This window comes from Mytilus trossulus, chromosome 9 (assembly GCF_036588685.1).
Source record: "Mytilus trossulus isolate FHL-02 chromosome 9, PNRI_Mtr1.1.1.hap1, whole genome shotgun sequence".
Taxonomy (NCBI): Eukaryota; Metazoa; Mollusca; class Bivalvia; order Mytilida; family Mytilidae; genus Mytilus; species Mytilus trossulus.
Window position 1 is genome coordinate 71233810 of NC_086381.1, and position 13467 is coordinate 71247276.

A 13467-nucleotide genomic window follows, 5' to 3' on the forward strand; every position below is an offset into this window, starting at 1 on the left:
AAGCCAAACAAAGATTTGTCTTGCTAGCATTAATGTATTAACTGTAAAGCTTTTGTGGTTGCATAGTTTTGTCTGTACTCAAGAGTAAAATTTGGAAATACAGCCATTTTACAATTAGCCTAAAGGCTCTAAGCGTGACACAGGATTGTGATTTTTTGTAAGCGTGACACATAAAACTCAAATTATTGTGCCATGAAAACAGGAAATGAAGTCTAGCTGGACACAGGAAATTACAAAAAAATGAGGATTGCTTTATGTACATATAGTGTAAGCAGGATGCGGGAAACTGACAAAACAGTAAGAAGGGTCCAGGATCAGAGTCCCCTAATCTGTTAATGATACATGTACCATAATAATAATAATCCATTTACATGTAGCATAAATTATATAGTACATATTGTATTTATGACATCGTCAATGCTAGCCTAGTACTAGTCGCAGAGTTCAAACCCTGAACAGTTGGGGGCAAGTATGGACACAATATTCAAGCTTTATCCTTACGTCGTAACTACAATCCCCTTCCCTTTCATGAATTTGACCTACCGAATTAGACTATTTACCGGATTTGTAATCACATAAGCAACACGACGGGTGCCGCATGTAGAGCAGGATCTGCTTACCCTTCCGGAGCACCTGAGATCACCCCTAGTTTTTGGTGGGGTTCGTGTTGTTTATTCTATGTTGTGTCATGTGTATTATTGTTTTTCTGTTTGCCTTTTTCATTTTTAGCAATGGCGTTGTCAGTTTGTTTTAGATTTACGAGTTTGACTGTCCCTTAGGTATCTTTCGTCCCTCTTTTACACAGCTCTGAATTTGGATTGGGATTAAATAGTTGACAACAACATTGGTTTTTGACACAGAATGAACTAAAACTTAAAAATTTGATAACCGGGCCCAAATATTAAAAATCTAAATACATGTACATGGTTAGATTCAGCATATGGACCATAATTTGCTATTGGGCTCCGTTTCCTATAACTATAGAAAAGTGATAAAATGTGAATTACTGTAAGAAAAGTTGCAACTACATCTAAAGATGCCATTATTTTTATCAACATACAAGTGTATGCTACTCTTCCCTAGAAAAAAAATTAAAATATACGAATTTCAAAGATTCTACAACCGTATTTTTGTTTCGTTTCTCGCGTTACTTATTGCTTCCGAAGAGCATAACGCTGACTGATTTATAGATAATTGCACCGGCAAATTCGTAACTTTTGCTTTCAAATAACAAAGAACATCGACCAATAAGAATAGTGAGAAAAAAATGCCGAGAACTATAAGTATTTATGTAGCAGATGTAAGAACAGTGGTGTGATTTTTGTGTCCGATTTTGTAACGCAATTTTTAGATGATGTAATCTGCTTTGTTGTAATAGAATTCTTAAAAACAATATGCAAATATGAACTCTCGCGAGATGTTCAAACAGGTAAATCGGAGATGATTTACATTCTTGTTTTGATCTTCGTAATAATTAAGTAAGAAAATTATGTTGTCGTTATGCGTTACATTTCACACGAAACAGAAGTCCAGTTATTTATTAAAATTGTTTTTGTCCTTAAGTTCTAACCATTTCCGGTCATACGTGAAACACGTGACTAACATGTGATAACGCCATTACGGCCGGATGTACGAAATACTAGGTCTAAACATTGTTTTTGTTTCCAACGGGATGTTAGCAAACATAATCTGTAGACTTGTTTCGTCTTGTTTAAAAGAGGAAAATACAATTGTCAAAGAGATTGCGCCGGTGGTCTGTTATTTTTCCTATGTGCATAATGTTACATACGATCCTGTGTGAAAATAATTGCCCAATGACTTGACAAAATCGATTTCATATTTGACAGACGTTAGAACACACTTCGTTTCCCGATAATGACATGAAGAGTCCTTGAAAAAATCAATCGAAATTACGTCTCTTATCATTGTACCAATGCTCGTTGGATTGATTTAACTTCAGCAGTAAATATTACTGGATATTTTAGGTGAATAAATATAATTTAATAACAAATACATGTTAATATACCGTTACACTTAGAATGTACAAAGTTGGAATCCTGTCACAGTTTTTAATTAATATTTTTTATTCATGTTCTGCAAACACTTATCAGAAACGCAATAAACTTGTCAAAGGAGAAGTAAACTTTTACCATGCATGACTTGAAAGGAAGTACTTTATTGATTTTAGCCCACTAAAGTAGGTTAAAATGTGGAAACCATGTAGATGGTGTACAGGTCACAAGTATCACATTGTGCCTATTTTAAAGATTTTAATTCCAAGTTAAAAGTTTTTTTCTTTACTGGATTTAAAGAATGTTACATTGCCAATGATTTGGAATAAATTGTATATAACTGGAATATCAAAACCAAATATAAATACATTTTTTTTGCTTAAACATCAAGATACAACGATTGTGGTATCCTGTATCAATGGAGAACATATGGAAAATTCTGAATAAATTGTACTAATTGTTTTCAAAACAAGCACATATTTAGGAGTTTTATAATACTGTTACATTTAAGATGGATTTTAAGAAAAAGTATACTGTTCAGATTATTTTAAGCAGATTTTGCAATAAAATAAAACTAAAAAAATGCTTTCGGTTTCTTATGGTTTCCTGTCAGGTTTAAAAAAAACTTTAATATAACATTGAAAATAGATTTTAAATATTAACATGAAGCAAGTAACACTAGTAATGGTGTTTATTTATGCCTTTTGAATTATATTGTGCAAAATAAAGAAAATAAAGATTGGTTTCCTGTTTGGTTTCATGTCACGTAAACGGTGAATCAAAATGTATTAATTTTTTCTCGAAAAACTCAATTGTTCCATTCATACTATTCTAACACAAACACAACCCACAAAATAAAAGTTAAAATTTTAGAACTTATAAAAAAGGATACAAAAAGAAACCAAAGGCCGAATACCAAATTATGGTCCATATATCAAAGAACCCCATATATTTAATCTTTGTGGAAATCAAACAAAAGTTTAATTTTGGACCAATTTGAAAACTGGGTCTATAATCAAAAATCTAAATACATGTTTAGATTCAGCATATCAACATGATCAAAGAACCCAAGGATTCAATTTTTGTCGATATCAACAAAGTTTAATTTTGGACAACGATTTGCACCAACTTCAAAACTGGCCCCATATTAAGCAAGCTGATTTTGTCAAATTTCACCAAAATACTAAAGTTATAGTGCGAAAACCAAGAAAAATGCTTATTTGGGCCCCTAATTCCTAAACTGTTGGGACCAAAACTCCCAAAATCAATCTCAACCTTCCTTTTGTGTTCATAAACCTTGTGTTTAAATTTCATAGATTTCTATTTTCTTATACTTAAGTTATTGTGCGAAAACCAAGAAAAATGCTTATTTGGGCAGTTTTTTGGCCCCATATTCCTAAACTGTTGGGATCGAAACTACCTAAATCAATCCCAACATTCCTTTTGTGGTCATAAACTCTGTGTTTAAATTTCATAGATTTCTATCTACATTTTGTACTTAAACTAAAGTTTTAGTGCGAAAACCAATGTGTCTTCGGAAGACGACAACAACGAAGACGATGACACCAATATATGACTGCTCGTATAAAAAAATCAGGTGATAAAAGGACCCTGCTTCATACAAAGATCTAAAGAGCAAAACCCAAAAAGAAATTAGAAAGGCCTATTGGAGGTATAATATAGATGACATCGTTACACCAAGTAGTGAGTTGGACAGACACCAATTGCATGAAGATTCTGGGCGTACATTAAGCATAAACAGTCAGATAGGGGTAGCATACTTCCGCTTAAATCAGCAGACCTTCTACATGACAACTCAACTGACAAAATCAAAGCCAACATATTTAAAAATGCACAGTTCCAGAAAGCATTTTCAAGTAATAATGACCTCAGTAACACAGAATTTAAGGGAAGATGCAACATGTCTGGCCAATACCCAATCACACAAGAAGGAATTAAGAAACTACTAAATGGTTTAAACCCCAATAAAGCTGCAGGTCCTTGACCGTCCTTCAGATATCATATGACACCAGTGATATTGTTGGCTTTTTTCAAAACTACCTCTACCCTTTTTTATTGGGAAAATATGCACCATTTTCATCAAATTGTGAAATTTAAAATTAACCATGAACTTGACTGAAACTTCAATTTACAGAGCCATTTTCACCAGTCAAACCCTGCATTAAAATAAGACCTCATTTTGTCAGTGATGATACATAAATATACCCTCAAATCTGCAAATATATAGTCATTTTAGGCATGAAAAATGTTTAAATGAGTGTTTTACAGTTTGTATTCATGCACAATTTCTACTAAAACATCACTGTTTGGAAAAAAAATGGTCTTTTAAGGAATAATTTTGAGCCATTTTTTTTTCAAATTTGGATTCTTCTCCAGGAGAAAAAGCCTTTATTCTCCACTAATTTAAGGCAAACAATACATTGTATCACTGGACACAGGAATGGTACCATCATTATGGAAAACAGCAAACGTTTGTCCAGTTTTCAAAAAAGGGAAAAAGTTTCAACCAATCAACTACAAACTGATATCATTAACCTGTAAATGTTGCAAGATATAAATGGAGCACATAGTAACCAGCCATATCATGTACCATGCCGATAATACAACATCCTGTATGACCTTCTACATGGATTTCGGAAGAAAATATCATGTGAAACTCAGCTGATAGAATTCATCGACAACATCACCAAAAACCTTTATAGTGGCCAACAAACAGACTGCCTAATCATGGACTTTTCAAAAGGCATTTGACAAGGTCTGCCACAGTCTACTAACGCACAAACTTTAACACTATGGAATAAGAGGAAAAACAAACCACTGGATTAAAAGCTTCCTATTTTAGAGAACCCAACAAGTTCTAATAGAAGAGGAACATCTGACTCCATTGAAGTAGAGTGTGGGGTACATGTACCACAAGGATCTGTACTAGGACCCAGCCTCTTCCTCTTCTATATAAAAGACATGCCAGAAAATATAAAATCAACTGTGAGGCTATTTGCAGATGACACCCTTGGAAACATCACAGTAACATCAGATGATAATACCCTCCTGGAAGATTCAGACTAGTTGCAATTGGCTGTCTGGGAAGAAAAATGGGTGAAAAAATTACATCCAAATAAATGTCAGGTACATGTAATATCAGTAACAAATAAGAGGGGTATAGGACCTTTAATGGGACTCCGGGATCTGGTGTTTTTACGGTACCACGATTTCCCGAGAACTACGAGAACAACATAATATCCCGAAAACAAGATTATATATCCCGAGAACAAAATTTTTTATGGTGTTATATGTGTTTTTTTGCTTAAATAAGTGTAACAGCATACAATGATTAAGGTTTATGGCGTTCATAATTAATAAAAGTACACGCAATCTTCAGAAAAAGAAACAACACCAAGCTTTAGCTTAAAAGGAGATATTTGGAGAAAATTGTACAGTAATTACAGCATTTAATTATATCATAAGAAAACAATATAATTACTAAGATTTTGAAAACATGTTATTTTAGTAAAAACTTTGACGAATCATAATTTATTTCATTTTATTAACAATAACAATAACGATATAAATAAAATTTATTAACAATAGAGACATATAATTAATTAACAACAATCAGTTTTATATGAATGTTTAACATTTTTTTTTTTAATAAAATATATTCTTTCAGTACATTTGATACTTTTCTTTTCTGTCAGTTCTTCTAAGATCTTCTAATACTTTGATTTTCTTAAGTTGTCTACCGAATGTCCGCCATATTGTGTTCAACAAGGATTTTGTATACAAGACATAGCAATCGAATTTTTGACCTGAAATTGCATTTTTATTGAATAAAAACGAGTATTATCTCTTATTAGCATATTAGTATTCTTTATTATTGTAAAAAGTAGTAAAAACACAATAAAAAAACCTATAACACAATTAAAAATTTTGTTCTCGGAATATATAATCTTGTTTTCAGGATATTATGTTGTTCTCGTAGTTCTCGGGAAATCGTGGTACCCGTGTTTTTAAGCTCGTGATTTCGGAATTATCTCTTTTGGGATCTAGAATTTCTTTTTTTCGAATTTCAGGACCTCAGTTATTTCGGGATCAGGTGTTATTTAGTCCGTGATTTTGGGATCAGGACACCTCCTACCCCCTTCTCAAAGAACAGAACTCATATAATTTATAAAGGACTACCGTTTACATAACCACACTTTGGAGCACTTAACATCTGCAAAATACTTAGGACGAACTATAACATCAGACCTCAAATGGGATAAACATATCGGAAACTTTTGTGCCAAGGCAAATAAAACCATCGGATTTCTCAAAAGAAATGATCAGAATAGTCAACATGATAACAATGGTCACTAACCGGTAGAAGAAGTAAAGCGAAAATAGATGCAAGATCTATGCCAAGTGATCATGATATAAAAAGAAGCCGGTCTAAATGCATGAAATGGCAACTGGAGTAAAAGACAACCCCGTTTGCAATACGTCAACTAATGATAGTCAGATACCTGTGTTGACGTTTATTTCTTTCCATCTTGTTCCCACACTAGAGGAAATTGAAATTTCCCGGTATGTACATCCACTCATGCTTTCCGCCATTCTTTTACGGTCTCACTAATTAGCGACAACAAGAATTTTAGCGACAAAAAGCGTCAACAAGCGACAAGAAGCGACTAGAAGTAGACTAGACTGTATCAGAGACATATATGTGTATATATGTCTCTGACTGTATATATCTCCATTCGTTTATTCATACTTTGACTTTGATGAAAACAGATACATAAATTATCTTATACATATTCTTCATATTTAGAAATAAAAAAAAGAAGCTCAAACTTTTTCTTCTTCACAAATGTTTAATTTCTTCATCTACCAATATACTAATGTCGCTTCTTGTCGCTTGTTGACGCTTCTTTTCGTTTTTTGACGCTTGTTGTCGCTTATTAGTGAGACCCTTCTGTTATCATCCGTATTCAGGGGGAAGGTCTAAAACGCGGAAATGGAAAACGCGAAAGTGAAAAATGAGTGTATTATAAGTAATATCTTTGGAACCGCTAAAGCTAAATTAAAAAAAAAAAACTGATTTTGTAAGCTGATATAGTTCAAGTTCAATATTTTATTGTCAATTAAAGACGCCCATTACAAGCAGAATAATCAAGATAATTTAAATGTACATTTGATTACAATGATTACAATGATTATGTTAAACAAAAGAAAATCATAAAAAAAAAAACCAAAAACATCAATATGTGATATATATATAGTTATATATATCTATACCTTTTTTTTTTTTATATATTTATAATTATTATTATTATCAATGAGATTGACAAATACAGTTAGCCCTGAAGTTCATATTAAATAAGATCCAATCTAGCTGCGAATAACAGACAAACCTTTGGCAGTAGTGTACCCATAGTAAACATGGATATATAAAAGTAAAATAAAATATTAACAATATTAGCAATTCTAATTAAGTTTCTAGAATTTGTTTTCTTACAGTATTTAAATTATTAATCAAATTACATACTTGATTCAATATATAGTTATCTTCATTAGACATGAGCCATATAAATTGTGAATGAATGTCTAGATTCTTAAAATTTTTAAAAGTTTTAACTATATTTGATAAAATTGACTCTCTCTCATTTTCTAAAGATTTACATTTAAGTAAAAAGTGTGGTTCATCTTCCACTCCATTTTTACAAAGATTACAAATTCTATCTGTTGCCTGAAGACCTCTGTATCTACCTCTTTCTATTTCAAGATTGTGGTTACTAATTCTAAATTTTGTCATCTGAATTCTCAGATTTCTATTTCCCATAGACAAATAGGGTTCAAAACTTATATTATTTTTAAAAAGTCTATATGTTCTAAGTTTATTACCAAATGACATGCTTTTCCTGTCATCATTTAAAGATGAGTACCACAACTGATTATACTTTAGTTTTAACCTGTTCAAAATGAACTTTTTTAAATTGAATTTCATATTAAAAATTTTAAATTATAGATCAGTGTCTAAATATTTTGATAGTGAGCTCATAAAATTATACCAACTTTTCTTATTCTGGTTAGATAAGGCCTTGGATACAGAGAGAGCTTCAGACAACAGTTTGTCTTCCGTTTTTTCTAAACGTGATAGGTATAAAAACATATTAACTATAATTTCAATAAATAATGGGTATCTCCCAAGCTCGCCGATCACTGCCATATTTGAGCTTCTTTTTCCTACACCGAGGGAAAATTTACATATTTTAGTATGAATTAATTCAATTTGTAGTTCTTTGCATATTTTTTCAAAATAACAATCTCCTTTATCTGTTAACTTTTTAGAATCAAAAGCACCCCAAATTTCACTTCCATAAGTTAGTATTGGTTTCACTGTGTGGTCAAATACATGTAATAAAGTTTTAATTTTTGGTTTATGGTTTTTAAAGATTTTATAAATTTTGAAAAGAGCTTTAAGTCCCCTTTTATATAGATCATGTTTTGCATCTGTGAAACTTCCAGAGGCACTAAAATTTATCCCTAAATAGGTATACTGTCTGACTTTATCAATAGGACAGTTATTAAAATAAAAATTTGAGTGATGTAATCTCCCTGTACCGTTAAAAACCAAACTTTTAGTCTTTTTAAGGTTTACTTCCAACCCCCATTTTTTAGAATACTGGGATAACTTGTCAAGACACTTTTGTAAACCTTCTGCTGTTTCAGAGAGCAAAACTACATCATCAGCATATAATAAACAGTTTAATTTAATTGAGTCAAGTTGGACTGGGTCACAAGTATTATCAAATATCTCAGGAAGGTCATTTATAAACAATTTAAAGAGGTTGGGGCTTAAATTATCACCCTGGCGAACACCTATATTAGATGCAAAAGAGTCTGTCATGTGAGATTTATCAATTCTCACATTCAGCTCTGTCTTTTTATACATATTTTTAATAACATTATAATATAAATCACTTATACCATACTTTCTAAGTTTGTAGAATAGGCCCATATGCCACACTGTGTCAAATGCCCTTCTAAAGTCAACAAAGCAAGAGAAGAGAAGCTTATGGCCCTTCTGGGTATATTTTTCAATCAGTGTTTTCAAAACAAACATATGATCGCTTGTTCTCTTCTTTTTGCAAAAACCAATCTGTTCTTTGCAAATTATATTTCTTTTTGATAAAAAAGTTTCTAACCTTGTGTTTAATATTTTAGCAAAAAGTTTGCCCAATGAACTTCCAATAGTTATACCTCTGTAATTTGAGGGGTCATGGGTAGGACCACTTTTAAAAATTGGTACTATGAAACCTTTTGCCCATAAATTTGGGAAAGAACCAGTCACTAATATATGATTAAATACTTTTTTTAAACTATTTAATAGAAAAGACTGACTACATTTAAGCATTTCATTTAAGATCATGTCAAAGCCACTAGATTTTTTATTCTTTAATGTACATATTGCTGTTATAATTTCTTGATCATTTATCTGAAAGTCAAGTTCTGAAAATATTTTTTCCTTTTCCATTTGTTTAAAGTTATTAACAAAATTATCATTAGGTGTATTAACTTTGCTTTTATTCAAATCTTTAAAATATTCAAACCATGTATTACTTGGGATGTCAGGGCTTGAGGATTTATTGTTATCTTTAGATAATTCTTTTAGAAGATCCCAATATTTATTAGGGTTATTATCATGTAGGTTATCAAGTTCATTCATGACACTCTGTCTGAATTCCTTTAATTTATGTTTTCTTGATTTTCTATATAATTTTAATAAGGAGAAGTAAGATGTCCTAACAACTGGATCTTTGCTATATTTTTTAAGAAGCTTTTCTTTACTGTCTAATTGACGCCTTAAGCAAGTTAATGACATATCAAACCATTTAGGTTGTTTTCTTTTATTTAAATGTTTTGAGTTTTTCTTTTTAGGTTGTTTTTGTTTAAGAGACTTGTCAGCCACTTCTGTTATAATGGAATTTAGATCAGCAACCAAAATATCAACATTATCATAAGTTTTATTGTTAAAATCATTTATTTTGCTTTGTATGTTGTCTGATGATAAGGCAGTTATAAATTCTTGAGATGAAGTTTCATTCCAGATATAAGTTGATGGGGCAAACTGTAACTTATCATTTATGTTATTATTAATTCTACAATCAATCTTTAACATGACTGAAATCTGGCAGTGATCAGATAATTCTCCAAAAAATTTATGTACTTTAAAAAATGAGATATTTTCCATCAAACTCTCTGAAGATATAAAGTAATCAACAACACTACTGCCATTTGGTGTGAAGCAAGTTAACTGGCCTATAAAGTCACCTTGGACACGTCCATTTAATATTCGCAGACCAGATTGAATACAAATCTCGTTTAAATTTTTACCTCGTGTGGTCAACACTTCATCCATACTATATCGTACTAGCAGATTTTGATCAGGAGAAAAATTTTCAAAACCAGGTATTTTATCTAATAATTGATCATCATTTATAAAGTCTAAAACCTGAGAACCAGTTCTTGCATTTAAATCCCCCGCTATGAGAATTTTACCAGAATCTGAAAATTTTGAAATATAATAGTCTTTACGATAAAATTTAAAAAATATGGAGTGGGGGGCTCATATTCGCCGGGGACACAATAGGGCTCTTCACGGTTAGTTCGGCCATATTGGAATAGGGGGCAGATTTTTTGGACTGAAGTGGAAATCGTATGAAAGTGTGGGAAATCCTATGTGTGTTTCCAAGCAACAGCTCTGTTTTAATGATGTTTTCCCGTATTTTTCACACCATCTTTACCTCTGTTATGAAAATCTGCCCCCTATCCAATATGGCCGAACTAACCGTGAAGAGTCCTATTTCGCCGTTTTATGATTTTGAGGTGTAAAAAACTTCAAATGATGGCTGAAATGGAAGAAATATGCCGATAAATTATAATTTTATAACAAATATGATTATTTTTTAAACTTAAACAAAATTACGGCACTTACTGAAAAGGCCCGAAAAACAGACATCGATTTTCGGCCAATTTCCTGAATGTAAAATAGGATTTATAAAGAATTTTTTTTAGTATTTTTTTGACTGATTGGGCTAAATTTCTGGTTTTTTTTTTACACCTTTGAAATGTCTGCTGTTCATCTATAATGAAATTTATTTGATAAATATTATATAAAGTTGCATTTATTTGGTTTTAAATAGATGTGTAAAAACGGCGAATATGTGACCCCCCATTTACAAAACATCAGGAAATTTCAAACACCCTTTAATTAATCTAATTTTACAAATGATTATTTTTAGACAAACTTGTTTTCAAGCTTCGGAATGTTTTGCATTTGAAGTTATCTTCATATAGAAATATCAGTATACTTTTAAAAAAATATAGACCTGAACATAAACTGTAGAAAACATGGAAAGATATGGCGAAAATGAGCACCCCACTCTATATTTGAATATGTTTTTTTTTTTATCGAAAGATATTTTGATTTTTGACCGGAAGATTTTCTAAGTGTGGCTCTGGCAACACATTTTTGAACATTAAAACAAGTTCTTTGCTTTGCACGAACATTTAGATTCTTTTTTATATCTAGGCAATCAGTGAAATTGGGCATTAAGCTTAAATCCTAGGCAATAAGCTAACGCCTAGGCAGTAAGCCTATTGCCTAAATGATGTTAGGCATTAGTCTTAAATCCTCGGATTTAAGCTTGAATCCTGAACAAGAGGCTGTCACAACGACAGCAAATCGGATTTATTAACATTTATTTGTGTCCTGCCAATATCACAAGAACCATAACTCTTGAACGGTAAAAGTCAAAATCGTCATTATTGAACCGTTGCTTGACCTCCATTTTGTCATCAGTAACAACATATTAAAATTTGAAAAGCTTTGTCAGAACAGTTCATGCGTAAATGCACTGAAACGACTGGAAATGCCATTTTTCAATCTTCAAGAACCGTAACTCCTGAACGGTAAAAGTCAAAATCGTCATTATTGAACTTGACCTCCATTTTGTCATCAGTAACAAACATATTAAAATTTGAAAAGCTTTGTCTGAACAGTTCATGCGTAAATGCACTGACACGACTGGAAATGCCATTTTTCAATCTTCAAGAACCGTAACTCCTGAACGGTAAAAGTCAAAATCGTCATTATTGAACTTGACCTCCATTTTGTCATCAGTAACAATATATTAAAATTTGAAAAGCTTTGTCTGAACAGTTCATGCGTAAATGCACTGAAACGACTGGAAATGCCATTTTTCAATCTTCAAGAACCGTAACTCCTGAACGGTAAAAGTCAAAATCGTCATTATTGAACTTGACCTCCATTTTGTCATCAGTAACAACATATTAAAATTTGAAAAGCTTTGTCTGAACAGTTCATGCGTAAATGCACTGACACGACTGGACTGAATGCCATTTTTCAATCTTCAAGAACCGTAACTCCTGAACGGTAAAAGTCAAAATCGTCATTATTGAACTTGACCTCCATTTTGTCATCAGTAACAACATATTAAAATTTGAACTGCTTTGGTTGAACAGTTCATGAGTAATTGCACGGACAAAACTGGAATAGTCATTTTTCAATCTTTCAAGAACCATAACTCCTGAACGGTAAAGGTCAAAATCGTCATTATTGAACTTGACCTCCATTTTGTCATCAGTAACAACATATTAAAATTTGGGAAGCTTTGGTTGAACACGGTGCATGAATAAATGCACGAACACTACTGGAAATGCCATTTTTCAATCTTCCAAGAACCATAACTCCTGAACGATAAAAGTCAAAATCGTCATAATTGAACTTGACCTTCATTTTGTTGTCAGTAACAACATATTAAAATTTTAAAAGCTTTGGTTGAACGGTTCATGAGTAAATGCACGGTTAAAAATGTTTCATCAGATCTTTAACAAACTCTATAAGTCTTCGCCTTTTTTCGAACACAAAATTCATAGGATCCTTATTTTTCTTAAATAACTATCTGTTAGCTACCAGCTATACAAAAGTTGCTGAACCCTATGAATACGGCTATTATCGACGGCTAATTTTACACTAGTATAAGTTTGTCTGATTGGTAATTGTATAACAGACTTCCCGGTGTCATAGCTAGCACTCCCTTTGTGTTGGGTGGGGATTGAATTGTCCTTTAAAAATAATTGTCGTATAAATATACGTTAGTGACACATCTCCATTAATCCCGATAGAGAGTGTACATGGATGCCACTGTACCCTCGCAGCTTTCGAGGGGTTCTTCGGATATCGGAGGCATTTACCAGTACACACATACTGACGTACATATTGACGACAAACAATATTCCTACGACTTTTGCAATTTGGGAAATCTTAACTACTTGTCTTTAGAGATTTTCGGCGAGTAAATATTTCATACATTTGTTCTTTGACAGCTCAGGGGATAAATTAATTAACTACATAATGATTCCTAATGTGCTC

General features: G+C 32.1%; 1 protein-coding gene across 1 annotated transcript in view; it reads right to left on the minus strand.

Annotated features, from left to right (window-relative positions):
- Positions 1–6667, minus strand: part of LOC134683337 (nuclear pore complex protein Nup160-like) — a 252121-nt gene extending 245454 nt beyond the window's left edge. The window contains exon 1 of the mRNA XM_063542579.1: positions 6536–6667. Coding sequence (XP_063398649.1) covers positions 6536–6626 — 91 coding nt within the window. The 5' untranslated portion in view covers positions 6627–6667. The remainder of the gene's footprint in view (positions 1–6535) is intronic.
- Positions 6668–13467: the final 6800 nt, after the last annotated feature.